This window comes from Muscardinus avellanarius (assembly GCF_963383645.1).
Source record: "Muscardinus avellanarius genome assembly, chromosome: X".
NCBI classification, from domain to species: Eukaryota; Metazoa; Chordata; class Mammalia; order Rodentia; family Gliridae; genus Muscardinus; species Muscardinus avellanarius.
Window position 1 is genome coordinate 111,740,024 of NC_137792.1, and position 17,153 is coordinate 111,757,176.

The window sequence follows — 17,153 nt, forward strand, 5'->3', positions numbered from 1 at the left end:
CCTACATTTTTTTTCCTCTTGAAGACGAAGAGGACTAAAAGGAGAGTTTGACAAGGTCCCTGAACTGCACTCCGCCTTTCCTCCGGTTCAACTTGACTCTTGCAGCTTGGTGGGGCTCCCCTTCTCTCTGCACAATTCTGCTACTTGTTCTCCATCCACGCTAATTTCTGTGGCTGTGGCTGCTACTGCAATTATCAATAAAGACCATTTCCTCCAACAGGCCTCACCCTATTCTAACCCCAAATCCAGAAGCGTAATCCCAGAGCTATGTCGAAGGAGCAGGAACCAGAATCTTTAGAAACAGAGTGCAATGTGGGCCATCTGGAGTTGGAAGACAAAGAGCACTGGCTTTGCAGAGGTGAAGACCTAGGTTGGTATCATTACCCTAAAGGGAAGGGGATATCTCCTCGCTCCTGGATTCAGAGATGCTCAGATTTTCTCTCAAGCTCCCAAGGAGCAAAGGAAAACCACCTCCAGTGTCTTCTCAGCTTTTTGCTGTCATGCCTTCTCTTCCTAATTTAACACAAAACTATTAACTGAATCAAGGGTTCTATTTAACTAAAGTGAGCCAGAATGATGAATAGTACAGCTATGTAAGCCTTGAAATAAATGGGCATTCCATATTAATTTTTATGAAGCTGCAGGCGGATACTGTTGAAAAGCCAGGAGTATTTAAGAAATGTTTTTAGTGAGAACGAATGGATATTATATTCTCTTTCTATTTTTCTCCTCCTATGCAGGTCATCTGCTATTGAGCAAATTGAAGGTCCTATCAGACAAACGAGCCCTTTAAACTGTGGCATTTACTTTGAGTTCTTTTTACCATCTTGGGATAGTAGCCTAAGTTTCCCATGTCACAGTCTTACTTTCTATAAAATCAGGATCAATACATACTCCTGTTTCTTTGCCTTCTAAAGCATGCCATTAATGCATGTTTTCAAAGTATGTTGACCTTTTAAGATGAAATGTATTAGCCGGGCGTGGTGGCACATGCTTGTAATCCCTGCGCTTGGGAGGCAGAGACAGGAGAATTACCCAGGCTTAAGAGACCCTGTTTCCAAATAAAAAATATATATAAAATAGGTCTGGGAGTGGAGCCCAAAGGTAGAAGGGTTCCATCCCCAGTACCACCAAAAAATAAATAAATAAAATGTATCCATTTCATTTACAATTGAGTCTGTATATTTCTTTCTCCTGTGTGTTATTGTGGGGGGGGTACTAAGAATTAGACCAAGGGGCATTTTGCCTCTGAGGTACACCCCCAGCTTTTTAAATTTTTTGTTTGGAAACAGTGTTTTGCTAGGTTACTGAAAGTCTTTCTATGTTGTTGAGGCTGTCCTCAAACTTGAAATCCTCTTATCTCAGTCTCCCAAGTACTGGAATTACATGTATGTACCTCTGCACCTGGCTCCCTCTGCACATTTGATTGAGTTTGTACATTAACCTTTTTTCATATTCACAGATGACGATAACATCCATAAGCAGGAGGATAGATCATTACTGAGGTAAGTTCTAAAACCTTTTGTTCACTATAACAATTGCTATCTTTGTGGTGACAGTTGATTTCAATCAAAATGAACAACAAGGACTACATTACAGACTATCTTGTTTTATGCTGTGATGAACAATACAGCCTTGTACCCTTCCATGGGACTTTCTGGAACAGTAGCTAGGAATATATCACACTTTATTTTCCAGTAGAAAGAAATCTTTGGCCTTCTCACTGATTGAAACTGATAATTTGCTTTGTCTCACAAAAGAGGGTTGTTGGAACAAGCTTTATTTTTTTATTGGTGCATTGTAGTCATACATCTTAATGGGATGACTTGTGTAGACATACATGCACACATCACCCAGTTAGCCTTTACCCAATCCCCACCTCATTCCCTCCCCCTCCCTCCTTCCTATGCCTGGCTTAGTGACTGACTTTGATTTGTTTAAGTACACCCTGTGCTTTAGAGAGTTTTCTTCTTCCCCCTCCCATCCCCTCAGTTAGGTTGCCTTATTTTCTCCTCTATAGGATCTCCTTCTTTATCTAGAGTTCCTCCTGTTACCCATTTCTCCCTAGCTTTCACATATAGAACAAGCTTCTGAAAATGGTGTCTTTGGGATCTTGATTTCTTATGTTCTGTAGTCCTTGCAGTATGGTAGGTGGCAATTTCTGTTTTGTACACAGCTTTCAGGTAGGGATTCTCCCAAGGCTAAATGATCAACATTGCTAATAACTCTAAAGAATGAGGTATGATGCATTCTGCCTTAGAGAACCAATAAACTGTGATCCCAGGAACTCTGGGAGAAAACAAATCACTTTTGTTTAGTTTTCTTTGGAGCTTATTTATTTAATAATAAAAACAGAGGTATGGATGGCGAATTAGAGAAGCCCTCCTCAATCGAGGAGCTCTCTGAAAATGAAGCAAAATAACAGCTCTATACCACCAAACTGAGGTAGGTGGACCTTGGGAAAAGTTGGTGGGAAGCTCAGCAATCGTACAGTAAAAATCAATAATTCTGATTTCTAGTATAGCTGGAAAACTGATAAAAACAGATTCTGCTCCTACTCCAATAGAGGACTAATATCTAGAATAAATAAAGAACTTAAACTTAACACTAAATAACATACAACCCAATATAAATGTAGGTCATTGAACTAAATAGATACTTCTCAAAAGAAATTCAAATGGCCAAAAATATATGAAAAAATGTTCAACATCATAGCAACCAGGGAGATGCAAATCAAAACTACCATGAGATTCTATATAAACTCCAATTAGAACAGCAGTCATCAAGAACATAATAAATACTGGTGAGGATGTGAGGAAATAGGAACTCTTCTACATTGTTAGTGGAATTGTAAATTAGTGTAGCTGCTATAGAGATCATTATAGAGATTCCTCAGAAAACTGGGTATGGATTCACCGTATGACCCAGCTTTATCACTTTTTGCTATCTTTTTAAAAGAATTAATGTCAGAATTCTATAGGATTACATGCATATCCATGTTTATGGCAGCACAGTTTTATAGTAGCCAAATTATGGAACCAATCTATGTATTCATCAGTAGATGAATAGATGAAGAAAATATGGTATATACACACAATGGGCTTTTACTCAGCCATAAAGAACATTATGTTAAGTGAGATTAGCCAATCACAGAGAGTGAAGGGTCATATATATGTGCAGGATAGAGAGTAATTGGGATACAACGAGAAACCTCAGGGTTTCAGGGAGTAGATATAAAGGTAGGGGTAGAGGAAGACTTAGAATCAGTAATAGAAATACTACCATAGAAAAAGCTGGGTATGGTGGTACATGCTTGTATTCCTAGCATTTGGGAGGCTGAGACAGGAGAATCAAGGTTCTTGAACAGCCTTAGCTACTACTTAGTGAGGCCCTTTGCAACTTAGTAAGACCCTGTTTCAAAATAAAGAAATAGGGCAGGGGGTATAATTCGGAGGTCAAATGCCCCTGGGTTCCATCCCCAGTACTGAAAAAAAAAGAAATACTACCATAGAATATGTATATACGTGTGAATATATCAATGTCAATGTGGGTATCCATATTGGGAGGGAGGGAAATGGAGAGGTGGGGGCACCAAGAGCATGTGCATGTATGTCATTGTCAACGTGATTTACATTACGATGTGAGACTATAATGCACCAATAAAATCACACAAAAGAAATATTTAAAAAGAACAAAATTATGTCATTTGCAGAAAAATGGATGGAATTAGAGCATATGAGGCTAAGCGAGATCAGCCAGTCTCAGAAAGTCAAAGGTGTTATGTTTTCTCTCATATGTGGAAACTAGAGAAGAAATAGGAAACAAAAGGGACCTCAGATAAATTAGAAGAGAGAATAATAGAAGGGGACTGAGGAAAGGAGGTTGAGAGGGGGAAAAGGAGGCTTGATAAAAGAAACAGTTCAAATGATGCTATATCCACATGCAAAGGTATTAGTCACTACCAGTCTCATTAACAATGTACAGGGAAGGAAGGAGAGGAGAACAGGTGGGATCTGGAGGGAAATAGCAAGTACTATGCATATGTGTGTTTGTATCACTTTGCACTCATGATGTATAATTATAGTGTACCAAAAAAGTATAAAAAAGAACAGAGGGTAGAAGATTTTCAAAGTGCAACGATTCTCTCTTGCAGAAGCATATATTTGGCTGCCCAGAAAAAGTGCACATTTTCTTTTGTGTATGATTTCAGATCATCCTCTTAACATAGTTAAAATATTTTGTTACTACTGATAAGTCCATTTTTATTGTGAATATTGGAAATAGAACTTATGTTAGTAGCTGTGGACTGAAAAATCCCAAATTAAAACTCTTTAAAGATAATTATTAAGTCAGATGCACTGGCACATGCGTGTAATACCAGTACTTGGGAGACTGAGACAGGAGGATTATAGGTCCAAGGCCAGCCTCATCAAGTTAGCAAGATTCTCAGCAAATTAGCAAGAACTTGTTCAAATTTTTAAAAATTTTTGAAGAGGACTGGGGGAAAATCTTATAGTAAAATGCCCCTAGGTTCAATCCTCAGAAGCAAAAAATAAAAATAGAAAATTTAACGTAATCATCGACCAGAACAAAGTGGCCAAAAAGTAAAATATATCAAGTGTATTAGTTAGCTTTTCCATTGCCATAAATAAAAGGCCTGACAAGAATAACTTAGCAAAGAAAATATTTATTTGGTTTTTTTTTTTTTTTGGTGGTACTGGGGTTCCTGGAAGCCCTTCTACCTCCGGGCTACACTCCCAGACCTATTTTTACATTTTCATTTTGGAAACAGGGTCTCCTAAGCCAGCACGCGCGGCTGGCTTCGAACCTGCGCGATCCTCCTGTCTCTGCCTCCCAAGCGCGGGGATTACAAGCGTGCGCCACCACGCCCGGCAGAAAATATTTATTTGGATTAGAGTTTCAGAGGTTCAGTCCATGATTGGCTGACTCAAACACAGCAATATCCTAACAATAAAGTATGATGAAAGAAAGATGCTCAGCTCATGGCGACTGAGAAACAAATAGAGGAAATTACCAGGGACAGGTCTAGTCCCCAGTGCCATGATCCCAGTAACCCACCTTCTCAACCATGCCTCACCTGCTTACAGATAAACCCATTCAAATTATTAATTCATTGATGGATTTATCCACTGATAACCTCAGAGCTCGATTAATTTATTTCACCTCTAAATAGTTTTGCATTGCCAATACATGAACTATTCTGCAGGACATTTCATAGTCAAACCATAAGATGAAGTAAACCACTTAAAATTGCATAGGTACTTTGGAGCAATTAAATTGGAACAAAGTCAATTATCTGGCTAGAGGACTGTGATAATACTAATTCATCTCTCTGAGTTTCAGTTTCCTAATCTGTAAAATGAAGTTGGCCTAGTTGCCCTCTAGTAGCTCTTCAGCTTTAGTATTCTGTTCACTGCATTCTCAGAATTAAATCTTAACTATTCATTCATTTGGTTCTAGTCCCCGGTTTGCACTTTAGATTAATACTTAGGTCTCTGTTTTTAATTGCATTGTCTGATGTTGGGGCAAACAGCCCTCCAGAGTGTTTATTGTTGTATCATTTTTGTCTAGCCATACAGAATCATCTCTGCACCAGCAAGGTGTTCTTCAAAAGAACAAAGTCAGCAGTACTGATGAGAGAGACTATTGCCAGAGTGTAAGTAAAGAGAACAGAAGAATATTATCATTTGGGAACCTAGAAAGCATAAAAAAATGGCAAAGGGGAAAAATTCCAAAGACACTAGATTATGTGTGGTGTTGGGCTAATGATGCCAACTGAAAAGTGGTCACAATCTTTTCTTTCATAAATCCTTCTAAGAGATAGGTAGGTTGACAGGTACTTAGTAGAGTTTTCCATTATTTCTTGTACTTTTCCTGTCTGTTGGTGGAGATATTTGGGGAAGCAAGAGGAAGAAAAAGCTAATGAACTCATGGAATTTACTCTTTTTAACTCTTAAAATACTGAGACTTGGGGGGGGGGCGGGTACTGGGGATGGAACCCAGGGGCATTCTACCTCTGAGCTACAGCCTCGGCCCTACTTTTTATTCTTTATTCTGAAATCGGGTCTCACTGAGTTGCAGAGGGCCTCACTCACTAAGTAGCTGAGGCTGCCTGTGAACTGCGGTCTTCCAGTCTCAGCCTCCCAAATGCTGGGATTACAAGTGTGCACCACCATACCAGGCTCATGTTGTGTACTTTAAAAATGTGTGGTGGTGCACACTTGTAATCCCAGCATTTGGAAGGCTGAGACAGGAGGATTGAGGTTCCCGGACAGCCTCAGCTACTTAGTGAGGCCTTTTGCAATTCAGTGAAACTGTTTCAAAATTTAAAAAAATAGTGTTGAGGGTGTAGCTTGAAGGTAGAATGCCCTGGGTTCCATCTCCATTATAGCCAAAAAAATATACAACATGATGATACATTGTGAAGTGATTACCATAATGAAGTGAATCAACACACCCATCATCTCAAATAGATACCTTTTTAATTTTTACTTTTTTAGTGCTGGGAACTGAAACCAGGGCTTTGTATATGCTAAGCACATGTTCTATCACTGAGCTACACCCCCTTCTCCATTTTTTATAGTGAGAGCATTTAAGATCTAGTTTCTTTGCAAATTTCAAGTATGCAACACAGCCTTATTATCTGTAGTCATCATGCTGTACATTTAATTCTCCAGAACTTACTCAGATAACTTGTACTCTTTGAACAATATATTTGTATTCTTTGACCAATATATCCCCCTTCTTCTACTCCTCAGCTCCTGGGAACAAGTGTTCTACTCTCTGCTTTTGAGTTTGATGTTTTGAGATCCTACTTATGTGTGGGATCATTCATTATTTATCTTTCTATATATTGCTTATTTCCCTTTGAATAATGCCTTCCAGGTTATTCCACATTGTCACGAATCACAGGATTTCCTTTTATATAAGTGAATACTATTTCAGTATTTGTATGTGTGTGTGTGTGTGTGTGTGTGTGTGTGTGTGTGTGTACGCACCACATTTTCTTTATTAGTCTGTCAGTGGACACCTAGGTTGTTTTCACTTTCATGTTCATAGCAGCATTATTCAGAAAAGCCAAGATATGAAAACAACCTAGGTGTCCACTGACAGATTAATAAAGATCAGGATCAAGGTTCGTGAACGGCCTCAGCTACTTAGTGAGGCTCTCTGCAGCTTAGTGATACCCTGTTTCAAAATAAAGAATAATAATAGGGCAGGGGGTGTAGCTCGGAGGTTGAATGCCCCTGGGTTCCATCCTCATACCCCCCCCCACAAAAACCCTATTTTGCTGGGCGTGGTGGCGCATGCTTGTAATTCCACTACTTGGGAGGCTGACAGGAGGAATCCGGTTCCTTGTAATTCCACTACTTGGGAGGCTAACAGGAGAATTCTGGTTCCTGACCAGCCTCAGCTACATCCTGTTCCTGACCAGCCTCAGCTCTCTGCAGCTTAGTGAGATGCTGTTTCAAAATAAAGAATAAAATTGGGCTGTGGATGTAGCTCAGAGGTAATATGCCCCTGGATTCAATCTTCAGTACCGCAAAATAAATAAATAAATAAATAAATAAATAAATAAATAAATAAATAAATAAATAAAATTTGGGGGGGTAAATTATATACCTTTTTCCATAATCTTACCTTACCAATTTCATTCACCCCACTAGTGTACAAATGTTCCCTTTTCTTCACATCCTTACTAAAACTTGTTAACTTTTGACTTTTTGACAATAGCTGTCTTAATAGGTTTGAGGTGATATCTCACTGTGATTTTTATATGATTCTGATAATTAAAGATGGTAAGAACCTTTTCACATATCTCATGGCCATTGTTAGGTCTTCCTTGGAGAAATGTCTTTTGGGGTCCTTTGCACTTTTTTTTTTTTTTTGTGGGTCTGGGGATGGAACCCAGGGGCATTCTACCTCTGAGCTACACCTCCAGCCCTATTTTTTATTCTTTATTTTGAAACAGGGTCTCACTGAGTTGCAGATGACCTCACTAAGTAGCTGAGGCTGTCTGCGAATTGTGATCCTCCTGTCTCTGCCTCCCGAATGCTGGGATTACAAATGTGTGCTACCACACCAGACTATTTATTTGGTATAAGGATTCAAATTTATTCTTTTGTATATAGGTAAGCTATTTATCAATATTACTTCTTGAAGAGATTATCTTTTCCCAGTTGTGTGTTCTGAATAACCTTATCCAAGATTGACCATGTACACATTTATAGCTTGGAGTGCTATTTTCTTCCATTTGGCTTATTTTCTTGGCATTTTATTTGGGCACATGTATATTTAATTGACACTAATATGTGTGTGGGTTTCCTTTTTTCTCTCTAGCTTCTACATATGAGAAAAACATACTACCCTTCACTTTATGAGTGTGGCTTCTTTCACTTAGCATAATATATTCCAGTTCCATCTATTTTTCTGCAAATGATATAATTATGTTTTTCTTTATGGCTGAGTAAAACAACATCGTGTATGTATATACCACATTTTCTTTACCCATTCATCCATTGATAGACACTTATGCTGGCTTTTTAACTTGGTTATTATGAATTGTTTTACTATATACATAGATATGCATGTGTAATGTAGTATTCTAACTTTAATTCTTTTGGATAAATAACAAGGAGTGCTATAGCTGAGTCATATGGTGGTTCTATTCTGTGTGTGTGTGTGTGTGTGTGTGTGTGTGTGTGTGTGTGTGTGTGTGAGAGTGACTGGGGATGGAACCCAGGGGCATTTGATCTCTGAGCTATACCTCCAGCCCTGTTTTTATTCTTTATTTTGAAACAGGGTCTCACTAAGTTGCAAAGGGCCTTATTAAGTACATGAGGCTGGCCTTGAACCTGTGATCCTCCTGTCTCAGAGTCCCAAGTACTGGGATTACAAGTATGCACCACCATATCTGGCTATTCCTAATCTTTTGAAGAGCCTCTATTCTGATTCTCATAGGGTTGTACTAATTTACAATCCTACCAACCAGTGTACATGTATCCTTTTTCACCCACTTCTTCACCAGCATTTATTATTGTGTTCTTTCTGTGATACTGGGGATTGAACCCAGGCACCTTCTACCTCCTATCTACTCCCAGCCCTTTTTAGTTTTTATGTTGAAATAGGGTCTCACTAAGTTACTGAGGATCTTATTAAGTTGTAGAGACTGGCCTGGAACTTAAGATCCTCCTGTCCCAACCTCCTAAGTACTAGAATTACAGGCATGTGCCACCACACTTGGCTACATGTTTTCTTTTTTTTTTTTAATGTTATTGGTGCATGCCGGGCGTGATGGCGCACGCTTGTAATCCCAGCATTCGGGAGGCTGAGACTGGAGAATCGTGGTTCGCGGACAGCCTCAGCTACTTAGTGAGGCCCTCTGCAACTGAATGAGACCCTGTTTCAAAATAAAGAATAAAAAATTGGGCAGGGGGTGTAGCTTGGAGGTCAAATGCCTCTGGCTTCCATCCCCAGACCCACAAACAAAATAAATAAAAATTAAATAAATAAATAAATAAATAAATAATTTTTTGGTGGTACTGGGGTTCCTGGAAGCCCTTCTACCTCCGGGCTACACTCCCAGACCTATTTTATATTTTTATGTGGAAGCAGGGTCTCTTAAGCCAGCATGGCTGGCTTCGAACCTGCGCAATCCTCCTGTCTCCACCTCCCAAGTGCCGGGATTACAAGCGTGCACCACCACACCCGGCATAAAATAAATAAATAAATAAATAAATAAATAAATAAATAAATAAATTTTATTGGTGCAATATAATTAGTTATACATCATAGTGAGATCCAAAGTGATGCATTCATATATGCACTCAATATATCTTGCTGTTTCCCCCATAACTCTATCTCAAGACGCCGCTCCTCCCTCCCCATGCATCCTACTAAGGTTGTTAATGATATCTACATATATGGACATAATATTATTTGGTCTGTTTCCTTCTTCAAGCCTCCTTTTCTCTCTTCCCCATCTCTTTCCTTCAGTTCCCTTCTCTCCAACTGGTCTCACTCGTTATCACAAAGTCCTTTTTATTTCCTATTGTTTATTTACTTATTTTATACTTTTGTTGGTGCACTGTAATTATACATCATCATCTCTCTAGCTTCCATATATGAGAGAAAACATATGACCCTTGGCATTCTAAGACTGGCTGATTTCACTTCACAATAACAAATAGAACTTCCTCAAAATGAGAAATACAAATGGCCAAGAAATACATGAAAAAACTGTTCAACGTTGTTAGCAATCCAAACTACCCTAAAATTCCATCTAATCCCAGTTAAAAGGCAGTACTCAAGGATATAAATAGTAGTAAATGCTGGCAAGGATGAGGAGCAAAAGGAATTATTATACTCTGTAGATAAGACTGTAAATTAGTGCAACCAATATGGAGATTAGTATGGAAGTTCCTCAAAAGACTAGGAATGGAACCACCATATGATCCAGCTATACCATTCCTTGGTATCTTTTCAAATGAATTAAAGTTGGAATACTATGTAGTGATACATGCATACTCATGTTTATACAAGCACAATTTTTCTCATGTTTCACTTGTAGTGTGTAGAAATGACACTGATTTTTATATGTTGGTTTTCATATCTTCCAAATTTACTGCATGTATTCTAACATTTTTGTTGAAATCTTTAAGGTTTTCTATGAAAAAGATCATATCTTCTGCAAACAGTTTAACTTCTTCCTTTCCAATTTTGGTGACAATTACTTTTTACATTTTGCTAATTTCTCTATCTGTTGCTTTTAGTACTATATTAAATATAAATGGTGAGAGTGGGCATACTTGTCTTGTACCTGTTAGATCCCTTTCAGCTTTTCAGGGTTGGGTATGGTATTACTCTGAGCTTGGCATATATGTTCTTTATTATGTTGACAGACTTTCATACATTAGCTAACATGATGAAATTTTTTATTATAAAAGATGTTGTTTAGCCAGGCATGGTGACGAATGCCCGTAATCTCAGTACTTGGGAGATTTAGACAGGAGAATCACATGTTTAAAGCCAGCCTCAGCAATAGGTGAGACTCTCATTAACCTAGGGAGACCCTGTTTCAAAATAAAAATAAAAAGTAGGGCTGGGAGATAGAATATCCCTAGGCTCAATCCCTAGTAACACACACACACACACACACACACACACACACACACACACACACACACAACTCTTTTTTTTTTTTGGTACTGGGACTAAAATCCAGGGACTCTCTTACTTCCAGGCTACACTCTCAGACCTATTTTATATTTTATTTGGAAACAGGGTATCACTAAGTTGCTGAGAGCCTCACTAAGCTGGTTAGTGCAATCCTCCTGTTTCAGCTCCCAAGTGCTGGGATTACAAGTGTGCGCCACCACGCCCAGCTCACATCCAACTCTTATTCCTATTGATTTTCTCTATTATCTTTCTAGCCTCCATTTCAGTTATTTCTCTGTGGATTTATTGTTTACTTTTCTGCTAACTTTGAATTGAGAAGAGCTAGCGTCAAATCACAGGGCTTCTCTAGGGTCCAAGGCTGATAATGAGGTAGACAGGCCTGGTTCCTGCATCCTGCTGGGCTCCTAGGTGGACAAGACTATCCCTCACTACAAATGAACAAGCCTGTTGCAGTGGAAAGCTAGAGGAAGGTTACTTTCTGTTCTTCCATGTTGTTCTTACATCATTTCCTAGCACATCAAACTGGACAGCCTCCACTACTTAGTAAGGCCCTCTGGAACTCAGTGAGACCCTGTTTCAACATAAAAAATACAAATTTGGGCAGGGAGTGTAGCTCGGAGGTCAAATGTCTCTGGGTTCCATCCCGAGACCCACCAAAAAAAAAAAAAAAAAGAAAGAAAAAAACTCTGTTAAACATGCTTTTTATTTCTTTATAAAAGTAACTGTTTAAAATATTTTAATGAACAAGGCTTGGAAGAATACAGATTTAGTACAGTTGCATAAAATAGCAACAGAACCCTTTTTTGTGGTGCTGGGGGCATTCTACCTCCAAGCTACACCCTCAGCTCAATTTTTTATTCTTTATTTTGAAACAGGGTCTCACTAAGTTGCGGAGGGCCTCCCTAAGTAGGTGAGGCTGTCCAAGAACTTGGATCCTCCTGTCTCAACCTCCCAAGTACTGGGATTACAAGCCTGTGCCACCACACCAGGCTAACAGAACCCTTTTTGTGTCTTTGCAGTTATAAGGCCACTAAATTGTATTATCATTTAGCCCATATATCTTATCCAAAAAGATACAGTGAAAGGTCTTGTTAAATATTATGAGGTTGTAATGTGATCTAATTCATATCAGTAATCTGTCAACTATGTAAATATGTCAAAAACGTAGTTATTCTGATGTTACCAGAGGGTTTCTTTTTTGACTCAATCCTGGGGCCTAGTAAGGAGCTTTTTTCATTTCTAAGTGCTCAAGAACAATCATTTTAATAAACCACTCTAATATTATTTTTTGGGTGAGATGGGCATGAAACTTACTGGTATTTCATTAAGAAATTACATTTTTATGTGTTATATACAAATATAGTCAAGTCTAGTATTCACTGTCGTTACATTGTATAACATCTGTCCAGAAACTTAATTTGCAAACTCCGAGTCATTACTGCTTGGGGAAATACAGGATTAGGTTCCTATCAGACTCTGATCACATTTGTGTGAACCATTCAAGACATAACCTTGTTTTTTGTGTGATCCCATTTAAAGTGACCTTATTTTACTTATTTTTGTGGTACTGAGGGTGGAACCCAGGGGCTTTTCTACCTCCAGGCTATACTCCCAGAAACAGGTTCTCACTAAGTTGCTGAGAGCCTCGCTAAGTAGCTGAGGCTGGCTTCGAACCTGTGTGATCCTCCTGTTTTAGCCTCCCAAGCCCTGGGATTACAAGCATGTGCCACCATGGCAGGACTAAAGTGATTTTATTTAAATGCATGGCTAATTCACTAACATTAAAATCATGACCAAAAGCACTATAACTCATACCTGAGCAGAGCTTATCTAGCCCCCACTTTTTTTTTTGTGGTACTGGGGGTGGAACCCAAGGGCTTTCTACCTCCAGGCTATACTCCCAGACCTATTTTTTTAATATATATTTTATTTGGAAACAGGGTCTCACTAAGTTGCTGAAAGCCTCACTAAGTAGCTGAGGCTGGCTTTGAACCTGTGCGATCCTCCTGTGTCGGCCTCCCAAACGCGGGGATTACAAGCGTGCGCCACCATGCCCGGCTTAGCCCCCACTTTTTCCATAAAGCACATCACAGCTTTATTTAGCACATCTTGCGTTTAGACAGCATTTAGCCATTGAAACAGTGAAATAATCAACAAAGAGAACAAAAATTAAAATGTGACATTAAAGAGCCAATACAGAGATACTTGTTTAAGTATGGAAGCTAAAACAAGAAGGCACAGTTTCACTTTGTTCAACCTCAGATGGAAACAGGCATATCAGGTGACATATCAGGTACTCAAAATTTTCATCACGCTGATAATATGTGCTAAAGATTAAGAACACACTCCAAGTATTGATATGGGGATCACAACTAATTTTAGAAAATAGGTGAATTTGCATGCATACAACCTATGAAGATTGAAGATCAACTATGTAAGTAATAATCTGCTCAAATATCTTCAGTATTTCTAACCTGAAGCCAGCATGATAGCACTAGAGAGGTATGCTGGATTAGACTTTGATGGCTGTAATCTCTGAGAAAGAGCATAAGTATCAGCAACAATAGATGTGAATTAAGGATTTTAGTCATCAACTGAAACCATAAAAATATTCTAGAACTAATTCAGATCTCCTCAGGTTATTTGGTGCTATTATTAAATTATGTAATCTACCATCATAAAAGCCCCATACTCAAAGTCTATTTTCCAAAGGTTATCATGATACTTACCTAGTGATTTTTTTTTTGATACTGGGAATTGAACCCAGGAGCAATCTACTTCTCAGCTACATCTCCAGCCCTATTTTATTTTTTATTTTGAAACCAAGTCTTGCTAAATTGCAGAGACTGGCCTTGAACCTGCGATCCTCTTGTCTCAGCCTCCCAGTAATTGGATTATAGGCTTTTCCCACTGTGCCTGGCTTGCCTAGTTATCTTAATGCAGGAGAAAGGCAAAAGTCAGGTTATTGGGTAGACTTGGTTGCTAAGCTTTGCCTCAACTTTATTTTTCCTCCTTTAAGAGTATCACTTATAATGTTAAATTAAGGCATAAGCCCTCCTTCTTTGACTGACAGATCTATCTAAATGCCCTATTTCAATTTTTTCTTTTCCTTGTGTCTTCATCACTCCATAGGCACCCATAGAGGAAGAAGATGAGAACAGTGACAGTGACACTGATGATAATGTGAAAGTCATCATTGGCAACATAAAGATAAGCCCCTCCATGTTCATGTAGGTAGTCTTAAGCTTACTTGAGTTGTGAGGTATTTAGGGGAGACAGACAGTACAGAAACAGTGTGAGAATTACCTAGTCATTACCTATGCTCGAAATGTTCACTTTTGTTTAAAATTTCAATGATTCACTTAGAGTGCTTTTATTATTTATTTATTTATTTATTTATTGCTGGTCTGGGGATGGAACCCAGGGGGATTTGACCTCCAAGCTACACCCCCTGCCCTATTTTTTATTCTTTATTTTGAAACCGGGTCTGACTGAGTTGCAGAGGGCCTCACTAAGTAGCTGAGGCTGTGAGCAAACCGTGATCCTCCTGTCTCAGCCTCCCAAATGCTGGGATTACAAGTGTGCACCACCACGCCCGGCTAGAGTGGTTTTTTTTTTTAAAAAAACAAAAATAGTAGTTGTAGTGAAAGTTCTTTTATCAAAGACCCCAATTCCTTGGTCTTTTCTTTCCACATGTTTCCCATATCATTAAAATAAAAAATAAATTAGCCAGGTGTTGTGGTACTCACCTGTAAACCCAGTACTTGGAAGGTTGTGACAGGAAGATCGCAGATTTGAGGCCAGCCTCAGCAATTTAGCAAGACCCTCAGCAATTTAATGAGACCCTGTTTCAAAGTAAAAATTAAAAGGGCTGTGACTGTAGTCCAGAGATAGAATGCCCCTGTGCTCAATCCCCAGTACCATTTTTTAAAAATTTTACATCTCCCATCTCTTTTAATTGGAACACATCTTGCTATAGAATTAATATCAGAATCCTCAATCAGTATCCCTTTCAGTATGAATGTGTAGAAATATACTACTGTCAGTGAGTCCTTAAATTGTTGATGTCAACTTATTCACAATTACAATGGATCTCTGTGTCTTAGGGAGATGCAGAGAAAAGTAAACTCACAAACAGACCAAGACCTTGGAAAATCTGCATCAGGTATCTTCTCCCTTGTTTGTATTGTTATTAAAATCAGATGTTACATTCTTGTAGCCCAATCATCCCCTTGGGTATTTGGAACTAATAGGTAACATACCCATGTGGGATACATTCCCCAGAAATAAGAAGGTTAAGATTACTAGAAGTTTCAAGGTTATTCCAAAGGGTTTGCCTTTTGGAATTTTTGGAAAGAGGGATCTTTTTTGTCATCAGGAAACAGTCAAAAAATATTTTCTGCTGATAGATTGATTATGCTTAGAGCTTAAAGGTATTCTCTGTTCCCTCCTCCCTCTTTAGTAGGTTCAAAAAAGCTCATGTCTCCTTTCTCCAAATTTTCTAGACACCTGACCCCTTTTCTACCAATCTTTAGCATATCACCTTTATAGAGAAATCAGTACCCAAATGGTAGTCACTTATAGTCACATATCTTTTTAAAATATAATAGATATATAGGAGCCAGATGTGATGAGGTATGCCTGTAATCTCAGTATGTGGGAGGTTGAGACAGGAGGATTGAAAGTTTGATGCCAGTCTTTGCAACTTTGTGAGATTCTACTTCAAAATAAAATAGGGGTGGGTGTGTAGCTCAGTTGTAGAACACCTCTGGGTTCAATCTCCTGCACCATACACACACACACACACACACACACACACACACACACACACGCGCGCGCGCAAAAAAAAAAAAAAAGCTGGGTGTGGTGGCGCACTCTTGTAATCGCAGCATTTGGGAGGCTGAGACAGGAGGATTACAGTTCAAGAACAGCCTCAGCTACTTAGTGAAGCCCTCCACAACTCAGTGAAGAACCTGTTTCAAAATGAAGAATAAAAAATTAGGCTGGGGGTGTAGCTCGGAGGTAGAATGCCCCTGAGTTCTACCCCTAGTACAGGAAGGAAGGAAGGAAGGAGAAGAAGGAGGAAGGAAGGAAGGAAGGAAGGAAGGAAGGAAGGAAGGAAGGAAGGAAGGAAGGAAAAAAATGGGGCTGAGAGTGTAGCTTAAAGGTAGAATGATCCTGGGTTCTATTCCCAGTACTGCAAAAAAAAAATGAGAGTAAGGTTTTTTGAACTATGAATCTGTTTTTTTCAGGCAGAAAAATGTCTTTGTGGATTGATAGAAGGCATGCTCAATTGTAGCCATATGCTACATATTACTTTATAAATGAGAATCAGGCTGTGGTTTCTTGGGCTGTTATAGTCTCCATAATAAACTCAGAGGCTCGAAGAAGCTACACAACATGGTAGACGCAGGCAAGTAAAAGAATTGGGGAAGAAAAGGATAGGAGCATCATACTTTACCCTAACATCTGAGAATTTATCTACAAATTTATGTATGGGAGGTACTCCACTACTGTTGGTTGCTCCTGACCTTTACTCCTTTTTTTCCCTAAAGTATCAAGCATTGCATAGTCACAGAGGTTAACAGAGGGGGGGGGTGGGGAGAGAAAGGAATAGAAACCACTTTCTAGGCGTGGTGGCGCACGCTTGTAATCCCAGCATTTTTTTTCTTCTGTACTGAGGATTGAACCCTCTTTCTTTCTTTCTTTCTTTCTGTACTGAGAATGGAACCCAGGGGCATTCTACCTCTGAGCTATATCCCCAACCCTATATTTTATTCTTTCTTTCTCTTTTTCATTCTCTTTCTTTCTTTCTTTCTTTTCTTTCTTTTCTTTTCTTTTCTTTCTTTCTTTCTTTTTTTTTTTTTTTGGTACTGAAGATGGAACCCAGGGGAATTCTACCTTCGAGCTACAACCCCAGCCCTATTTCTTATTCTTAATTTTTGAAGCAGGGC

The 17,153-nt window shown here is 38.9% G+C and overlaps 1 protein-coding gene across 1 annotated transcript; it reads left to right on the top strand.

Moving 5' to 3' along the window:
* Positions 1-267: 267 nt before the first annotated feature.
* Positions 268-16,476, top strand: LOC308279032 (testis-specific protein TSX-like; the record flags this gene model as incomplete). The annotated part of the gene is made up of 5 exons (XM_080718998.1): positions 268-370; positions 1,463-1,505; positions 5,593-5,677; positions 14,332-14,429; positions 16,452-16,476. The coding sequence occupies 5 exons, from the start codon at positions 268-270 to the stop codon at positions 16,474-16,476; spliced, it is 354 nt and encodes a 117-aa protein (XP_080575124.1).
* Positions 16,477-17,153: the final 677 nt, after the last annotated feature.